We start from the raw sequence: 20,687 nt of genomic DNA on the forward strand, positions 1-20,687 counted from the left end.
AGCCAGTAATATGAACTGTTTTTAGACCCCTCAGATGAGTGCAGTGCACTGGTAGAACTGGCATGCCATACCTGCAATGTAGCATCTTGAACTAGACAGCTCCAAAACATTTAAGCCCAAAGTCTGCTCTCAAATGCATACATGTAATTCCCAAGGACTTTGATCAGAGTGGTGTGCAAGCACATTTCTGGGAAAACAGGTCTCTAAAGAATTCAGAGCATGACTTGAATACCAAGCTTAGAAAAGCAAAGCAGACAGCAGTTTGTCCATTTGTTTATTGTCATTCAAATACTAAAAATCCCTCACAATACAATATACAGTTATTGATTTCAGGTTTTTCTTCCATTGAAATTGACTTATCAGGCTTTAGTGGGAATATTTTTTAAAATTTTTGTTTTATTATCAAAGATTTAGAGTCACAATAAATACGAGTGACAAAAAACATACCCTGCGCTTGTGTAACGTTACTCTGTTACAGTTTTTTCTTTGTTAAATGATTATAAATTTTTTTTAAAAAAGCACAATGCAAGTTATTTCGCTAAATGCAATATACAGCGTAACTCTGCCTTAAGCAGACAAACACTACTGCGGTTCCTTGAGGTCTTTTTGCATTATATATAGATATATATATTTATATATTTTCTAAAAAAAAAAAATGACAACTGTGTCCCCCCCTTACAAAAGGAGAAAGTGACATATGAGCCAAATAGGGTTTCTGATGCGACCACTGTATAAGCCTTTTCCCTTCTACTGTGCTCTGAAACGAGTCTCCCATTTTCATTTTCTTAGCTGTACTTTGGTAAATCTTTTTTTTTAGGAAGCAAAATTTGGTAACTAAATTTAATAATTAAGAGGTAACTGAATGGTTCCTAAAATAATGATCAAAAATATCTATAGAAAACAGAACAAGGCTATCCAGAATTTAAGATTAACCAAAAAGAACCCTCCTCAGTATTACAGCTGGAATGCCATTTACAGGAATCCCTACAATACAAAAAAGTTAGCAAGTCAAACTTTACATGAACTGGAAAGCTGTCAAAATCTTCTACACTATAAAAATAAAAGGGTCAGCCAGGCCACTTTTCACGTTTCTGGGCAGAAAACAGGAATCTAGTCAATGCCCAAAATCAAACAGATAATAAATTAGGTTATAAAAAAATAAAATTAAAAAACCACACAGCTCCCAAATTTCAACACTGGTTCAAATGAAAGTCAGGGGTTTATTTCACAAGTTGCTAAAATCTAAGTACAATAGTTAGTCATTTTCATTATTACTGTATTATAAAATCTTGTAGTTGCAACGTCTCAAAGAAAGGTTATATGGCTTGCAAGAACCAACGCTGCTCTAACCCTCTCCCCAGGAGAGGGGGGAAGCAAGCAGCATTTGAGCAATGTCAAACCAGCTCATGCGGCAATTTGCAGCAAAGCAATGCAGGGTTGGGGGAATGGAATATGGGGCATGTTGCAATATGTACCACCTAAAGGAGATCAATTTGCATGTTGTACTATCAAATTGTACATCATCTCTTGCTCGGAGAGGAAGCTTTAGGTAAAATTATGCCTCACTTAAGAGGACTGGGGTGTGGGATACCTCTTTCCAGGCCCGTAAGAATGAGTCAGCAAACTACACTGCATTGGGCAGATCTGTAGGAGAAACAAATAGCCCTTCTGATGGCAGGAATTCCAAACATGACAGTAGTAAAAATAAACTGAAGATTTTGTTCTTACAACATGCCTAAAATACCCCTCCTCCACAATCAAACCACTTAAAAGTTTAAGTCACAATCCCATAAGTTGAACAATAGATGTAGGTGTTGTTTTGTTATATATATTGTGGGAGGGCTGGAAGGGGCAGGTAAGGAGGAGAAATGCAAGTTATTTGGAAAGATTTGTTGCAAATCTTAATAGTTATTCTAAAGATAGTGTATGGAGTTTTAACTGGCCAGGTATAGCACATGCTCAACGGAATATATGCCTCTCAACCTACGGCCTGAGTAAGCCAATCTACCCACGTACACCACTTGAATCTTTTCTTGCTGCATTTTTAGCCAAACTTTTCAGAAACAGCATATGCAATAATGATCTTTAAATTACCTGCAACATCCCATGAACAATAGATAAAAAACGATGTCAAAACTGTTTTTAGATCCATGCTGCATAATAGCTGCAAAATGAGTTTTTGATCAATCTTTTACACTGTGTTCCTAAAATAATTTGGCCTCAGTATATTACTTTTACTTTTAAGTGGAAAGAGAAAGTCCAAAATTATGCTGATACAATTTGGCAGAGGGGGGTAAAGTCTACAAGATGCAATATGTGCAGGCTTTGATTTTTATTTAATCTTCTGGCCTTTGAGAGTTCTCATTATCCTGTCTACTGAAATTAAAGTTTTAAATGCTGCTATACCGATATGGGCACTCTCCAAAACAGCTTTGACATTGCTTTTAACAAGCAACTTTATTGCTTCTTCCCCTTCTTCCATCCCACTTCTGCAGCACTGGGCGAAACTACAGCTGCCCAACATCAGGAAGGGCACGCTTTTTGACCTTAGAAGTTGTTCATACCCTAGGTTTCCAAAAAGCCATTTGCGGGCACAAGATTGTAATTTGAGAAGTGAGATTTAAACTCAAACGCATTTTCGCCCAGGTCATTAAATAGAAATGGACAACTGTATTTGCGAGTGTGTAAGACAGGTATTTGTCAGGAACAAAAAAATGCAAGGAACTGAAATACTTCCATACTGTGCAAAATAATATGCACGCTTTCTTTCTCCCCACCCCATCAAAACAAAACCCCCCACACCTTGGAATGAAAATAAAAAAAACAAAACAAAAAAAACCCCCACAACCCCCTCTTATCCTCATCTAGTTCTTAATACATTCAAAACAAAAAAGTCAAACAAATTCTAGGGCTTTATACAGCAAAAAATACCATTTTGCAAAACTAGGTCATCTACACTACTGGGTGTTTAAAAAAAATGTATCTAAATATTGATATTCACACAACAGAAGAGGGGTTAAAATAAACTTATCATAATGTGATAGGTGGATCTGAAAAGGGATGCCCTACACAGTAACTGTTTTAAATTAAGGATCTAACTGAAGCTGCTAAGAAAACAAATACCAGATTCAAAGTAGAAACTGGATAGTAACTCCCCCTTCCTCTATTTTTTTTTTTATATATATATATATATATATATTTATAACTTTGAAAAGAATTCATATCAGCACTAGTTTTAGTACCAATATGCAATACAAGTAGCAAGGTATGTATTTCTGCCACTTGTAACCAACATAAAGTGAAAAAAACCAAACCCAAATGATTCTAAACATATCCGTGTAATCCCAAAATATATTAAAACCACACAGAATCCTGTCCTTAAAGCAGGGTTACCTAAAGCTCTACCAAAACTGAAATATTGGAGTGATGTGATAGAGGGGAGCATGGAAGAATGGAATTCTAGGGATCAGGGTTAGGCAGTACTGCCTGAAGCATGCCCAACATGTGCTTGTACAGTCATCACACCACTAAAGCATGGACTAGGAAGGATTGCTTCTCCACTGATAACAGAGGGAAGAACCGGTTGCCCGACTCCTACCTTTCATCCTTCTGCTCCCTCCCCTCACCCTCCCCGATTACACACAGCTTCTGGAGCTCCTAGTTTTTGAATACAATTTCTCAAAAGAACAAAAAAAAAAACAAAAAAAAAAGTCTCTGGGAACTTTTGCAAGGGCCGACGGCTCTGTGCTGGATTAGAGAGACTGAACAAAGTACTGTTTATTGTTCAGAACATCAGGGTTTAGACCATCAAGTGTCCACAAAGTCTATTTAACAGAATCCAATGAAAGTGAGAGGCCTACACTGCCTCCCACCTGCTGGGACTGTTGGGGCAGCAACCAGTCCATTAGAAATCACGACCAACTGGAATTTGAGTTTGCGCTTATTTATCATTAGCTCATTATTATAAATTGTAGATTGCCTTTCTGGGGTGGGGGAAAGAGGAGAAGCAAACATGGATTCAACCTGCTAAATGCATCTGCTATCACTGGGTTCATATTCCATTTTTCTTACAAGGAAGTGCATCCTTGATTGCCAGTGAACACTCTATGCTTGGTGACTAGCTAGCTTGTAAAGTAAAGAAACCAAAGGCAGATAGTCCTTTCAGTCCTCCTTTGTGCTGGTGACCACAAAACACCCCCAAACACCTAAATACACAAAGCCAAAAAAATAAGAATTTCTCCCCCTTCCTGACAGCCTTCACCATAGCCAATCACAAGAATGTAATAGCCAAATGAGCTCAAGTCTGTTTCCACTCTCTTGGTATCATTTTCTCATAGCAAGGACAGCAGCACTCAATGGGATGAGGAACAATCTTCTTGCTTCCTACAAAGCTTGGGCAAATCCAGCTGGGTTTAAAGCAGATTCCACTGTATTGTGGTATTAAAAAAGAATGGCAGAAATAGGTAAGTCTTCCTCTTGGGCATTCCACTGCATTATTTCCATGTTGCAGATTGAGGGATGGATCGTGGGGGAATCATATCCAGGAGATATTCACGTTGACGGTCTACTGCTGAAGAAGTCTTGTGCACAGCTAAACTAGGGTTGACAAAAGCTAGAGCCCCACCTGACAAAATAGAAAAAGAGAAAGAAGTGAGTGTCACAGTATGCTTAGACTGTGAGACAAGAATAGTGGAAAATATACAGCTCAGTAAATGTCACCCAGATACTATGGGGATGGATGCTCTCAAAATATGAACACACCCTACCATCACCCAGAACAGGTCAGTCATTCAAAAGGAAAAGTCTCCACAACCATCTGCACAAATGGTAGCAAAACTTTCCTGATTGTTTCAAAGTCTTGTCATTAAGCTATCTGAGTTGACCAAATAATCAAATATTATTTCAATTCTAAATTAAATGGTATAAAAAGATTTCAATATGGGGCAGAAAAAACAAAGCCAGCAGAGAGCTAGCTGCTGCAGCAGCATCTCTTTCCTGGGGATTCCAAATACTGCTTAAAGGAAGAGACCAGAAGACATAACAGAAGTGAGGTCTCAGACCCTTTAACCTAAAAGGTTAAAATGCTAGTTTAACAGTTAAATATTCTGTGAAGCACATTGACAAGTATGCGTTGTAGCCTTTCCAACAGCAAAAGATCTATTATTTCCCACTTTCAGTAGAGGCAGATGATGTTTGTTTCAAAATTTTTGTTGATATTAACAGTACAGTATTAGCTGCATACCCAGGACCTGACCCGTTCATTGCCCTACACCTTGGAAAGTCATTTACACCGTAGGGTAAAACACAACCATTCTCCCAGAGTAGAACTTTACAGCCACTTTGGACAGGTGTAAATAACTGTACCAAGTGTACAGGCCACTGCCCTTTATGCAAGGAGGTGCCAAAGAGTAACAAAGAATTAAGGTTGCTGGCCAACAAAATGCAACTAGCAACTACAAAGAAAAGAACACACAGAAAAAAAAGTCTACCTGTAGTGATGGGGGTCTTCTTCCAGGTAGTAGCATTGCTCTTGCTGACAGGTCTCTCAGCATGCTTACCTGGCCTACTACCAAGTGCTGCTGCAGCGGATGCATTCTGCAACTTGGGTGACTGACTAAATGCATGCAAGACTCCTCGGGTGGTTCCTGGGGGACCTCGGGACAGCTGGCTAGTCTAGTGCAAGAGAAGAATTAATTAGAAGGGCACAGGAATGCAAATGTGTGTCTTGCAAAATGTTCAGTACAACAGCTATGACAATCTTTTACTGGATTTCTCTTCTTCCTTTCCTCCTCCTACCACACCTGGTACTGGCCACAAACTTTATCTCTAAATCAAAATAAAAGCTGGCTTTTCTAGGTGTCAAAAACAGCTTATTTTTACCTTTTAAAAGTGAAATGCACATAAAAGGTGAGGCAGTCGTACTGAGCAGAAACAGCAAAGAAGGTAAGTACTGCGTAAACTTCCTCTCTCAGAAGCACCACCACACTGCAAGTCTGACCTACATCATCCATCCCTTGCCATTCCAGTTCTGGACTTCCTTGGCAGTGTTCCAATTCCATGGTGGTTTTGTGAGGTGTACAAGTGGGGACTGGGATTAGAAGACAACCAAGTGACACAGTTTCATTTATGATCAGAGTTGCTATTTGAACCCAAGCCTCTGGCATGGACACGGGTTACACAACAACAGAGATCTTGCATCTCACAGCATCAGGAGTTCCTTTCACACCTCTCTATACGACGTTTCTAAGTGTTTCCTATCAAATTTGTGATTATCTAAATTAGGGAAATTTTTACGAGTAACTACACTGATGTACTTGCACTGAAGCAGAATTTCCTTGATTTAGACAAACCCAAAATTAAAGACATTTTTATATGCTACAAACTGTGCAAGAACACAAAAACGGCCATACTAGGTAAGACCAATGGTCCATCTAGCTCAGCATCCTGTATTCCAACTGGTCAGTGCCAGATGCTTCAGTGGGAATGAACAGAACACGTCAATCATCAAGTGATCCATCCCATCATCCAGTCCCAGCTTCTGGCACTCAGAAGCTTAGGGTCACCCAGAGCATGGGGTTGTGTCCCTGACCATCTTGGCTAATAGCCACTGATGGACCTATCCTCCATAAACTTATCCAATTCTTTTTTGGCTCTACAGTGTCACACAGAGCAGAGTTATTCTGCTCCTCTTGCCACCTCCCCTTCCAAAATAACACCCTGAGAACAACAAATGGACTCATTTTACCAGTGATATTGATTTTAAGTAGTAATCAAGCCATAACTGAGCTAATCAACAGTTTATTATTTTGTACAAGTTTTCGCCTGTAATAGTTTTGCTGCTCTTTTATTCTTTCATTAATTGCTATTACAAATCTACACAGGGTCACTGGAATGTATCTGATCTGTACCAAGTTATAGGATGTCAGAGAGCTTGGTTGTGGTTTTAAAAGAATGCTGTCCCAAACGTGCTCCTTAGCGTGGGATTCTGGAGTTTACGTGGGAGCAGTTCAGTTGAAACAAGGTGAGAAGAGCCGTATTTGAAATTGAAATATTTTAACTAAAATTAGAATTTAAGTGTCCTGTTGATACCCAACCTCCTGCCTAAACAACCATGAGTTCTTTAACATTTCAGTCAATATCTAAAAATGGAGCTCTTCCAAGCATTACAGCAATGGCTCTATGACCTCTGTCACTGGGCCCTCCCACTGGTGTTACAGCCAAGGACACATGCTATTTGGTGGCTACTAGAAGGTGGCGTAACACACCAGTGTTGATAAAAACCTTCTCTCCTTCCCTGGAGTGCTGGGGGCACCCTTCCCCTTTGAATATGCAGGCTTATGCCCTTATTTCTTAATGAGAGCTGGATGTGACTTCAGATTCATCAGTGTTCCTCCTCGATCTGCCAGAGAAGGTTTTTGAAACAGTGCAAGTGTCTCCCCATGATGCCTCTCCAGAAGTAAGTGTTTGTTCTCTGCTACTTTAGGAGCAGAGCTCACATCTCAACCTTAGGATTCCCTTACCACAGCACACTGGATTATTAACAGGACAGCCAAAAACTTAATTCAAAATACGCTTCAGAGGTTGTACAGCAAGCTCTTCTTGTATCAACTTTCACACCTGTGTGTGGTGCAAAACAAGTGCATGGTCTTTTAAAATGTATGGCAGGAGCACAATGGGCATGTGCAGCAGAGGAAGCCTTGCTCGATTATCTGCAATGGCTAATTTAGTACTGAAGGATTCCTACCTGCTTGAGTGAGTGGTGCTGGACTACAGGTTCTGACTTGGTCTGTACAGGAGAAGCAGTCTGTTGCAGTATCCGCTGCTCAATCTCCTGCTCTTGCTGCAATGCTTTCACAAAGGCAGCCTTCAGTCGATTGGTGTGCTCAGCCTTGAGGGCCTTTTTCTGATTTGATGTCATACAGGTTTCACACATAATGGTTCCATTCTTCTCTTCCCTCCAGCGGCAAGTGAAGTCAGTCTTACATTGAGCACACATATAGGGCTCCTGAGATGAGGCTGTGACTGAAACTTTACCTGTGGAATGCAACCAGGTTAGCTCACCACTGCAGGTTCTAAAGAATCTATGCTTTTGTTCACAAGCTCCCATCACTCCAAGTGGGTGTCCGTTTATGTTCCTATTTTATCCTCACACACAGTTTCATTTACTACTCTTAGTAATAATTTTAACCAATTTTTATCTGTGCATCAAGCAAGTCTGAATCTTGGCAACAAGGAGTTACTTACCAAAGCAGACTACCTAAAGAATACATAGTGGAGCCACACACCATCCCAGAGCCATTGGAGTTAAATAAAGCCCGCTCCTCACAAAAACTAGATCAGAAGATTTTTGCAAGAAAATACTGGCGTGTAATTCTTCCCTTACCCTTGTATTCAGACTTCTAAAAGTATCATTACTGGCCAGCAACTACTATGGCTTTATGCTTCTGGTTTCTAAATCCTTATCTGTGAAGTAAATTTTCCTCACTTTGCGCCCTCCCTCCTTTCCTACTGCTAAAATGAAAGCCAAAAATTACTATTTTAAACTGCCCCAAAGTATATTAGACACTTGAAAGGCAATATAGTCCTTGTGGCAAGGAAACGAACGTCTAATTTTTTGACATGACAAAATAAGTATGATCATTAAAAAATAAAGACGAGAGAAAGGGTTAAGGAAGGATAAGAGCTACATTTATAAAGTCACATGGCTATTTTGCACATCTGGACAGTTTTGTTCGGTTGACAATACATCTTTCATCTCTTTTTTAAACTGAGGGACACTCCAGTCTTCATTCTAGACCCTGTCCACCAATATTAGTATAAAATTTTTTTTTAAAAATAGTCTAATTACCAAAATGCGTATATAAATCATGATCTTGGTCCTACCCTCTGCATTACTGTCATCCTTTGTTGCAATAGGTCTAACCTATTCTAGACCGGGACCTGTCAAGTCTATGGCATGAAAACCATCTATTTAAGGTTATTTACAATTTTTCTCAATATCCAAACAATTGACTAAACCACATATACAACAACATTTGACAATAACCTCACAGGATCATCATGAAAGATTATGCATGGGTTAAAAATGGTCATTCACACCCCCCCCCCCAAGAAACAAACCAACAGGTACTACACACACGCGGATTCTTGAAGCCCATATAGTACAACCTCAATTTTCTGAAGGGTTTCAGACATCTGAAGTCTTCATAAAAAACCCAGGGTTTAGATGGGAAGCATTGCTGTCAAATGGACATGACCAATATTTAGTTAACCTGAAGTTAACTAAATGGGGTTATATTGTATGCAGAAGTTAGCTATGACGACCTGTATAAAGTCTCATAATACAAAGTAAATGCCTTTTAAAAAGTATTCTCCCTTCCTCATTCTTTAAAAACACTTGTATAAGCAAAACCTCTTTAAACATTTGTTTTCTGCATGTCTTTTCCCATCTCTCTCGGTTACCAATGTGTGTCTACATAAGACCTTCCTAATGTCTCATCACCCTGTCTTATGAAAGGAGACTCAAGGAGCTTTGCTTGTTTAGCCTAAGCAAAAGAAGGCTGAGGGGAGATATGACTGCTCTCTATAAATATACCAGAGGGATAAATACCAGGGAGGGAGAGGAATTATTTAAGCTCAGTACCAATGTGGACACAAGAACAAACTGATATAAACTGGCCATCAGGAAGTTTAGACTTTAAATTAGACGAAGGTTTCTAACCATCAGAGGAGTAAAGTTCTAGAACAGCCTTCCAAGGGAAGCAGTGGGGGCAAAAGACCTATCTGGCTTCAAGATTAAGCTCAATAAGTTTATGGAGGAGATGGTATGATTTTGGCAATTAATTGATCTTTGACTATTAGTGGTAAATAGGCCCAATGGCCTGTGATGGGATGTTAGATGGGGTGGGATCTGAGTTACTACAGAGAATTCTTTCCTGGATATCTGGTTGGTGAGTCTTCCCCACATGCTCAGGGTTTAGCTGATTGCCATATTTGGGGTCGGGAAGTAATTTTCCTCCAGGGCAGATTGGCAGAGGCCCTGGGGGTTTTTCACCTTCCCCTGCAGCATGGGGCATGGGTCACTTGCTGGACGATTCTCTGCACCTTGAAGTCTTTAAACTATTATTTGAGGACTTCAATAGCTCAGACATAGGTGACAGGTTTATCGCAGGAGTGGGTGGGTGAGATTCTGTGGCCTGTGTTGTGCAGGAGGTCAGCCTAGATGATCATAATGGTCCCTTCTGACCTTAATATCTATGAGTCTATCCTGCCCAAGTCCCCACAAGCTAGGATTAACAGCAAAAGAATGGTTTCCAGGAGGAAGATGGATTGTGACATCAGTGAATGGATTAGGTAAGAGACACAAGATTATTAGTAAGGGTGAAAGCTATTCATACCTAAATATTGATTTAAAAAAGTATATTTTTAAACTTTACTGAAGTGTGGCAATGGATCTTTAGGGAAAAGAACCTTACAGAAGCTGAGCCCACCTAGCCACATACTAATAACCCACTTGTGACTAGCATGACTAACCTGCTAGGAGGAAAGAATAGTAAGAGGGTCACAATTCCCAAGGAAAGCCAGCTGTACTTTGGGGGTGGATTTGATGGCTCTGGATTAGACACAAAGCAGCCAATTGAAATCAGATCAATGTGAAGGGAGTCACTTTTAAGTACAGTTCTAGTAGTCACAAGTATTCAAGTCACCTCTCTGCCCCCACATGAAATCAGTCATCATAAACTGCAGTCTTATTGGCTTATTCAGTCTCCGAGGCCAAAGACTGAACAGCCAATAGAAAGTGAACCACTTTCTTATTGTGTTTTAAGAGATGGTTGCCTCCAGGTCAAATTTATAAGAAACTAGTGAGGCAGCATGGTGTGTGGTGTCCACTCTACCACCACCGACTGGAACAGCGAGTTTGTTCTTGGGGTGGTTTTTACTTTACTGTGCAAGCACTGCCTAAAAGCCTCAGAGTCAATGACCCCATGTGAAATTGAATAGGTGGTTGAATAAAAAAAACACCTTCCAAAGGAACAGGAGGCAGATCTATGGGTCTTCAAGGTTATAACTTCAGAGGTTACCTGTGTAGAAATCTTTGTTGTCTAGCCAAGTCTTAACTACAGTCCTCATACTTAAAGCTCCATTGCAAAACAAAATGATCAGATCTAGGTCACGTTGAACGTGGAGGTCAACTTCCTTCATCTCCAGCAAGCAAATTAAAGCTTTTTCAATTACACAAATTCGGTTAATTTGGAAATGCAAATACTCTTTGCTTTTAGGAACGAGTTGGGATAGAAACCCACTGAGATTTCCAGGTAATGTCCACACCAGAATATTATTCTGAAACACGTCCTCTACCCAGTAAGATTCTCTGAGGAGGGCCACAGAGAATTGAAGATAAGGGCAAGGAAGCTTTCTAGAGCAGGGGTTCTCAAATTTCATTGTACCACGACCCCCTTCTGACAACAAAAATTACTATATGACCCCAGGAGGGGCTGCGGGGAGAGAACTAAAGCCTGAGCCCACCCAAGCCACACCGCTGCCTAAAGGCTTCAGCCCCAGACAGGAAGCGTGTAACCTGAGCCCCAGTGTCCAGGGCTGAATCGCTTGGGCTTCGGCTTCCACCCCAGGCCCCAGCAAGTCTAAGCCAGCCCTGGTGACCCCATTAAAATGTTGTTGCGACCCACTTTGAGGTCCCGATCCACAGTTTGAGAACTGCTGTTCTAGAGAAAAAAGTTCTTACAATCAGTATCCAGCACCCAAGAATCCAGGATGATAGTGGGCTTCTAGAAAGCCCAGAATTAGAGAACACAAATTTGAAAGCCACAGAGATTACTGAAACCAATATTACATTTTTGTTCGCAGTTTACCTAACTACTGTGGGAGAACCCAAAATATTTCTTCTGAGACAGCCATGATTAAAAGGCATTACTACTCAAACTCTTCTTAGGAGATAAGGAAGGGCCAGCACCTTCTCTTTTCCCTGAGGCTAAGGAGGCATCCTCCACCACATAAACCAAGAATATTAAAGAAATAAATTGAGTACTTCTGCTGCACTTTGCATTTAAAACTGCTGTGCAAAACCACCACCTCTTTGAGGAAGGTATGTATTATTTCCATTTTTAAGATGAAGAAATTAAGGAAGAGATTGAGCAATTTGGAGAAATCCACATGGTATCAGTGACTGAACTAAGACTAAGTTGCATGCTCTCAACACTAACTCAGGCTGCTTCTAAAACAGGCGAGGGTGGTGAGAGAAGTCACAGCACTTGAAATCAATGTACTTATATTAATGAGTCTAGCATATTTTAAAGCCCTCAATAAGCAAGCCTAAATTATCCGGTACTATCTTACCTTGAGTTTCTAGCAAGTTCTGCACTACTTCCTCCAAACCAACCAGGTAAATGAATTCGTTGTTGGCTGCACTTGGCAGGAAATTCATCTCTGGTGCAGGTGGTTTAGGAGGTGGGATCTCCAGTAGCGTCTTCTCTAGCTGCTTGCGCAGTGCAAGTTTGGCAGCAGCTTGCCGGCTGGCTGGGGACTCACTGGAGTTCACTATAGAAGCAACACTGGTAGTAGTAGCATTAGCCTGAGCTGATGTCACTGTTGTACCTTTTATTGAAGTAGGTGAGGCCTTAAAGAAAATACAAACATGGTTATTGATCAGAATACAACTGCCTTGATAGTTTAATCCCTATAGCCCATTCTAATCTTGTCCTCTCAGAGATAACCAACAAAGAGCCAACTAGTATCAATTGTGATAGTAGACCAGCGTCCACATCACAAAAACTATTTGGAACTGGATTAAGCCACCTCTCACCAAAAAACTAATTTCACATACCCTGACGTCTATTCTGTGGGCTATGACTTGTGCTCTTGATATAAATGGGTCACCTAGAAGTGCAATACTAGGCATTCCATTACCAGGCATCTAGTCCTAGCAAATACTTTTCCAGAGTTCTTAACTTTTGCTCATTGACCATTTTTTGCAGTGTATTCTTAGAAGCTTGAAAAGGCCATTTACAGTACTTCCCCTTAATATTTTGTCCTTTTTGATATGACAAATGCTGACTTTTCCCTGCATAGATTATGAATCATAAGCCAATAGTTTGCTTTTGTCTCCATCACTGGTTCACTAACAGAAATGCACTGCGCATTTTGGGTTCTGCTTAAATAGTGGTTATTTTATTTATGTGAGAAAATGCTTCCTTAGAAGAGAGAAGGGGGTAGAAGGAAGGAGAGAAGAGAAACTAAAACTGATTCTGGGTAACATTTCCAACTAAACATGCCCAGTATAGTAGCTGAGGCCCAAAATTTGTCCACAACATTTATGTTCCTTCCAAGTCTTGTTGTGTCATACCCCAGGATGTTACATATTTCCTCTGTCTTCTCAGAGACAATACAAAAAAGTCAATTAAAATTTACAGTGTCAAAAGTTAAATGCATTTTAAATTAACTTAAATGAATAGATTTTTATTGGGAATGAACAAATTCATATGGACTGTTCTTTTCCCTCGTATGTGCATATATTATCTAGAGCTTTTGCAAACTTTGAATAAAGATACTGCCTGCAAGCAAAGAACAAAGAGCGGAGTAGTAACAATAATAACCACTTACATCAGTTAGGAGAGAAGACTGCAAACAGAGTAATGAGATGTAGCAACTGGACAAATCAGTAATTGTATTTAGTCTCAAAAGAACAGAAGTGAATAGTGTTCTGTATCTTTTGGATCTCACCTGTGGTATATTGACAAGCAGGCTGGTATTGGGAACATTGGCAATGCGGATTAAACCCTGTTGTATAATTCTCTGTCCCTGAATCTGTACACTGGGGACGGATGCCCGTGGTGCCAGAAGCAGTGGAGGTGGCCCCGTGCTGGAGTGCTGTCGGATGTTGTGGATTTGCTGGGGAGAAACAGAGATGGGCTGATGCAATAGTTCCATGAAGGATGGGATGGAGAGTGTTAGAGAAAGTGGAAAACAGTGCGTGGGAGGTGAGGTAGGATGAAATGATGTGATGGAAATGATGCAAGTCAGGGAACAAAAAACAAAAAACACAACACAACAACATTAACATCATTGTCAAAATCCGCAGCTTCATTTTGACTGTAAATGTATTCCCAGAGAAGCAACATAGAATGCAACATTAGAAAAGATGCTTAGCTTCAGACCATTGTGTTGATCAAGGCCAAAATGGTTAGATTTTTGGCTTAAGTTTTGAAGTCAACAGTTCTTTTCAAAAATGTATAGCTCCTAATAGTCTGTTTATATTTTAAGATTATTAGTGCAGCTATTCTACTTTAGAGTGAACAAGTTTTTTGCATATTAATCAGGACTGAAAGGAAACTAAATCCCAGGTGCCATACCTTCTTTCTTAACATTAGCCATCCAGCAGGCACAGATGGTTTAGTTAAAAAAAAAAAAAAAAGTAGCCCCATGACTGCAAAATAAATCTGCACTGAGCGAGATAAAAGTTTCCCTGGATCACACAGTGATCACGTAAATTCAGTAAGATCCACTGGAGGCAACTCTCTCCCCTCCCCACCTTGCTTCTTTGGTGCAACCACTACTTTCCCCTCATAGACGACAAAAGGGCTTAAAAACAAGACACCTTCACAGCATTTTCCGTTCTCCAGTTTGCTGTCTCATTCTAGCAGCCCGTCAGTCAATTTGACAATGAAGGCATTGAGAGAGATTAAAACATACATCAGAGGTGAAATTGATAAAACAGGAAAAGTAAGTAGAAAAATGTTTTAAGAACCAAAAACACAGTAGGATTAAGTCTTCTACATTGATCTGCTGGGTAAAGCTTGCCTAATAGTAGTACTCTGCGTCACCATAGGAGACCTGGATTAGTCCTCAGCATAAGTCTCTTAGGAGTAACAGTGCATTTAGTTAGCACACATTGGAAGGACCTTGCAACACGCAACAGTAATGCATCCAGTCTATTAAGGAGGGGGTCTTACAAGAACCTTATCCCACCCTCTTGGGTAAGGAGAATGGTGATCATGACTCAGAGCCTTGAAGTTGGAATGTAAAAGTGGAGAGAATTCATGAGACAATCCCCTAAGCCCTGCGGGGAATGGAAAGAAAGAACATACCTGATGCGGTGAGGGAGACCTTCCACCACACCAATTCTTACCTGTGCTCCTCTGACAAGAGGTGGCATTACTATCTGCGTATTCTGCTGAGATCCCAGTTTTGAAGATGCTTGTTGCCCTCCACGGACCAATGGAGGGGGAATAACAGTGCCCGGTATACGTGAAGAAGAGGTCTACAAAACAGAGGAGCATTTACTTTTAAATTTATTTTTTAGAAAAACAGAACATGCTTATCTATATAGATGTTTATATTTAGTTTCTCACAGTGGTATTTGACTGTATGCCTACGTCATTTGCAAACACTGCACTGCCATGCCTTCCTTGTGAATACCCAAAGAGATTTTTCTTTTTTCTACTTCCTCTCTCTCCTCTTTACTTGCCTTAATTTGTCTATCTGCTGAGCTGTTTTTGGTATTGAGGGAATGCGATAGGCGAGTCTCAGACCTTACACTGAACATAAAGGCACAGAGGTTCATTATTCAAAACTGCTTCAGTGAGAAAAACAAAGATTTCAATTATAATAGGGTATCCATTCTAGGGTGGATAACTTTTTACTACATGAAATACAGCTTTATACATCTGGGTATCTGTTCACTTAGAGAAGCCAAAAATTGGCCACTGTTCATGAGTTAAGGTTCTCACAAATGCACTGGAGCTTCCCCTTTCACTATTTATAGTAAGTAATAAAACTTCATACTTTGAAGGGCATAGGGGAAGCTAATGTTCACTTATATTGTGCTTTTCATTCAAGAATTCAAGAAATGCTTTACAAACATTAAATAAACTTTGCAAAATTCAGGAATTATTGCAATTTTACAGTTAAACAGATAGAGAGAGGTAAAGTAACTTGCCCCAAATTCGTACAGCAAGTAAGAGACAGAACAGCAACAGAACCCAGGAGTCCTGACTCTAACCACTAGACTATATGCCTTCCATGACTGAAAAAATTTCCACTGTCTTTGTTACTTGAAAATTTCATTTGTGGTGCAAGTTCCTCCTAAAATGCTGTCTTTAGTGAGGGCAGCTGTCTCTCTGTGCAATAGAAATAAAGAATCTGTCAACCTTTGAGTTGATCATTTTATTCTAGTGCCCTGAAACTTGCTTATGATGGTAGGATAGTTTCACAGCAAAATTAAGCAGCGTGCTCTTTGGCCAAAGGCTCTTTCAGCACCTCTTATCTTATCAGGCCCTAAATCAGTCAGGAAAGTGCACTTGGAATTTGACTAAAAATCAGCCACTGGAAGATATTATTATAGGGGTTTTCTCCCCCACTCCCAGTCTTAAAAGCTTATTGTAACTGGATTCATGGGGTTAGCACTGGTTTAATCTATAAAAAGAATGCCACTTGGAACCAAACTCTTTTTGTGACAACTAACCAGACTCTAGACATCCAGTCCTGTGAAATAAAACTTGCAGGATGCTTTTTGTGTTCATTACCTGCTACTGTACAACTTTGCTGGAATGTTTATTGAGATTAGAAGTAGGAGAGATGTCATCAACATATTACTATGTCTCCACCCAGCAATATATGGAGCAACTTTGCTAGATCTATATTGAAAATTATCCCTCCTATTACTATGCACCTTCATTTCCACTGCGTGCCCCAAACCTGGCAACATCTGAGGCCCCCATGCTAACCTGAAGGGATGGTTTGCCAGAAGGAACATTCTGTGTTCCCCGCACCAATGGGGGAGGGGTGGCCACAGCACTCCCAGAGGAACCAGGAGGCTGTAAGAGAAAAAACCAGAAAGACAGACCCGTGAGAGGGTATGAGCAGAATTGGAGCAATGAAGGAAAATAAAAATATTTGCTTCCTTATAACTCAATGATCTCTCTCTCACACACTCACAGTCTAACTGGCATGTTTAAATCCCTAAATTAGCGTTCAAGTATAGATAAGGGATTCATTCATTTTTACTCGTGTATACACACACACATATATATATATACACACACACCCCCCTTTGTAACGTCTTTAAAAGTAATTATATAAAAAACAGTTTAGTAATTTACAATACATTTTAAAATGAGCTATTTAAAAATTAAATAGGTCTCAATATACAACCTAATTCAGTCCCCAATGCATGGGCAAATGTCATTAATTGTTAAGGACTGTTACCCAAAAACTAATCGGGATATTAAGAAAGCAATCTAAAAATGCGTTGTTCCATTCTACTTAGTCAATTCAATATCCAAAGTTCACTTCATGAGTGTTCAGCAGCAGATTATGTAATGCATGTACCCAACACATCTAATTGGTTTCAGTGAACAAAAATGTGAGTTTAAAAACAAAGGACTCCAAAAGAAAAATATCACAAAAAAGTCAGGGAAATAAAACAGTTCTCCTTTCCCACCTCCAATGTGAGCTGAAATGCATTTAAATATGTACAAAAACTGTTAAGATCCATAAAGTCACACACATTTTAAAGTAAAGTTAAACAGGAAATGATTTTCAACTATTCATCTGCCAAGACTAGAATTCAGAATTTTTGAGTTTCCCTTGCATGGGTTTATCAGTAACATCTAAAGCAGAGTAAGGGATACAGCACTTTGCTACTGGTTCTGTGTGTTTGTGACTCTTAGATGTTCATACCTTTCAAAAGTATTTTGGTGATATTAATGCGGGAAAATATTCTATTAAGGATTTGGATTATTTGTTTTTTAAGGATTTTAAGTGCACAATATTCACACAGATGCTTAAACTGTCAACATGTCTTCAAATTAAAAAGCATAAAACTGATTAATGGACAGTTTTACAGTGTTTTATCAGGAAAACTAAAAACAGCGAAAACACGAAGACTAAGAGCCATATATTCAACAGCAAAGTTCTGGTAAACTATTGTATATAATTTTAAGAAGGGATATACTGCAAAGCTCTTACACTACAAATGCATATTCGAAGTCAGTGGAAAGGATATCACCTTTGAAAAGGTTAATTTAAATAAGTATTCTGAATACAAAGATTCCAAAAGATAACTTCTGTATTTAAAATGGGGAATACCACTGGAACTAGAATGAACTTTTAAAGTGCATTCTCTGTATATACTACCCATTTTGTAGAGAGGAAGAATAGATTTTAAAAGGCCTTTACTTTTACTGTTGTTGGACTGCCAGACTGGATTGTTTTGAGAAACAAGGAAATTCACTTAATGTTTGGAGAAAATAGCTTTTTCTGTTAAAGAGATATTCTGAAGTTTTACAGTACAATTCGATTTGAGAGTTATACAGGATACCACAAATTATGGCATCAACCATGCTGGCAGTGTTTAGAAACCAAAAACACAAGTTGTTAAAAATCTGTGGGGAAATCAATACCTTCTGAGTAGTGGTCTCTTTCTGTATTTGACTCTGCCGCAGCTTTTTCAATAAAACAAGTTTTGCTTCTTCTAACCGTAACTCTTCTTTTAGCTGTTTAATCATTCTCTCACGCTCCTCTGGGCTGCTCTTCTGTAAGGCCAGTTAAGATATTTGGGGGTGGGGTAGAAAGGAAAAAAGATGATAAAGTACAAGTAACAACAACCTACAGCAGAATAACTCAATGGGACTAACAGCATTCATCTGGAATCTGTGGACATAAAAACTAAGTGCTGAGAAAGAGCTCAAAGCAAAAGCAGGCTTTAAAATTCATCCTTTACTAAACTCGGAAAATTAACACCTCATTTTGCTTTAAACAAAAAAAGTTTCTACTTCTGAAGAGGGAATACTGTGCTATTTTAAAATACTGAACGGGTGGCTAACAAGTTTCCATATATTTCTCTGAAAAATTATGGGGCCAGGGGAGGAGAGGATGTAAGGAGTAGAAACCCAAACGGACAGACTGACTTCAGTCCTTAATACAGCCTCAAGCCCCGAGAGCTCAAACTGCATGAAGCTGTATATGAAAAAGGTGAAAACATCTGCTGAATCTTACATCCTGTAGTCCCAACTGCAACTCAGAATAATTAGTGCCTGTTTCAATATTTCTAAGTAACATAGCCTCTAGTGTATCAAAAAATGTGGACTCACCATGAGTGCCTCTGTGTTGGTCTCTCTTAATGCTATTTTTGTTAAACCATTCATTCTAGGGCTCGAAGGTTCATTGTCTGATAACACTATAATATCAGGTGAGGGGACTCTCTTTTCTCTCTTTAGATCACTGTAAATCAAAAGAAAGCAAGGCCATTTAACTTTTCCCCATAGCAAAGAACGTTACTTTTTTAAAGCTGTTACTGACAGATTAATCCTGAATGCCTCAAGTGTGAAAAAAGTGTTAAGTATCCAATGCAAGACCAGAGTTCACCCTCAGATTCCAATTTCCATCCGTAAGCATAAGACGACAATCATGATTACTCAATAAATAGCCATAATGAGAGTAGGAACAGGCCTTAATTCAGTGGTTATCAAATTGGGTCACGACCACAAATGTGGATCACACCACCAGCAGCGGATGGGGTCACAGCGATCCCTAGCGTGTAGCATATGGCATTTTGCTTTGCATGGCATGACATGACCTTGCATGCACCATATGCAAGAGGTGACTATGTGTCGAGGACGCCCATTTTGTAGAGTTAATTGGTATCTTTCATGCAGCACAACCTGACACGTATGCTGGGCAGAGGGTGCTATTTTGTTCTTCAAAAAAACTGTATCCTCAATGCAGTCTGGAGTCCCAGCAGGAAACACTTCATTAAAATGGAGTTTAAACAGCAAAAAGTTTTGGAATCCCCTGCCTTAAATCCCTGGTGCCTCCATTGAGGCTGCCAAAAGAGGTGCCAAACATGGTGGTAGTTTGTACAATGGGGATACCCTCCCATTAGGAACTGTGCGGAGTCAGCAAATTCATTCACAAGGCAGATGGCAATGACTGTCAGTCACTGGTGACCAAAACTGCAACCAAAAAGTTTTGGAATCCCCTGCCTTAAATCCCTGGTGCCTCCATTGAGGCTGCCAAAAGAGGTGCCAAACATGGTGGTAGTTTGTACAAGGGGGATACCCTCCCATTAGGAACTGTGCGGAGTCAGCAAATTCATTCACAAGGCAGATGGCAATGACTGTCAGTCACTGGTGACCAAAACTGCAACCAAACCAATGACCCAGAGGTGAAAGGGCCTATATCGCAGGACTAATCCAAAACCATCCCATTTGCTCACTGCACTTCTTTGAATGCTAAAAGGCCGAAAGACCACTCTTCAGCCTGTATGAGTATTCAATGACCAACATTTCATCAGGTTGCTTTCCTTATCCCTCCCCTAGAACAAATGTTTCTAGGTTATTATCCCCCACCCAAATGACAATTTTATTTACCAGAGTCCTACTGAAGCAGGAATAAAGGTGCACTACACATACAATTCACTGCAACACAGCACGTACAAGAAAAGCATTTGCATTTAAAGATTTTACAGCATAATATTCTATTAACACCACAAGTAGGTGCCCTATTACTTAGCAAGTATCTGGCTGATGAATCTTGCCCATATGCTCAGGGTTTAGCTGATCGCCATATTTGGGGTCGGGAAGGAATTTTCCTCCAGGGCAGATTGGAAGGCCCTGGAGGTTTTTCGCCTTCCTCTGTAGCATGGGGCACGGGTCACTTGCTGGAGGATTCTC

The 20,687-nt window shown here is 39.9% G+C and overlaps 1 protein-coding gene across 16 annotated transcripts in view; it reads right to left on the reverse strand.

Annotated features, from left to right (window-relative positions):
• Positions 1-260: 260 nt before the first annotated feature.
• Positions 261-20,687, reverse strand: part of GATAD2A (GATA zinc finger domain containing 2A) — a 112,447-nt gene continuing 92,020 nt past the window's right edge. For 10 of the 16 annotated variants that reach the window (XM_075123122.1, XM_075123125.1, XM_075123118.1 and 7 more), the window contains 9 exons: positions 19,106-19,236; positions 18,417-18,556; positions 16,740-16,829; positions 15,143-15,274; positions 13,738-13,926; positions 12,355-12,634; positions 7,745-8,034; positions 5,490-5,673; positions 261-4,624 (listed from right to left, as the gene is read on the reverse strand). In XM_075123122.1, the coding sequence (XP_074979223.1) occupies positions 4,494-4,624; positions 5,490-5,673; positions 7,745-8,034; positions 12,355-12,634; positions 13,738-13,926; positions 15,143-15,274; positions 16,740-16,829; positions 18,417-18,556; positions 19,106-19,236 (1,567 nt within the window). In that variant the 3' untranslated portion in view covers positions 261-4,493. The remainder of the gene's footprint in view (positions 4,625-5,489; positions 5,674-7,744; positions 8,035-12,354; positions 12,635-13,737; positions 13,927-15,142; positions 15,275-16,739; positions 16,830-18,416; positions 18,557-19,105; positions 19,237-20,687) is intronic. The other 6 variants (XM_048830858.2, XM_048830856.2, XM_075123123.1 and 3 more) reach the window with 6 other exon arrangements.

This window comes from Caretta caretta, chromosome 25 (assembly GCF_965140235.1).
Source record: "Caretta caretta isolate rCarCar2 chromosome 25, rCarCar1.hap1, whole genome shotgun sequence".
NCBI lineage: Eukaryota > Metazoa > Chordata > Testudines > Cheloniidae > Caretta > Caretta caretta.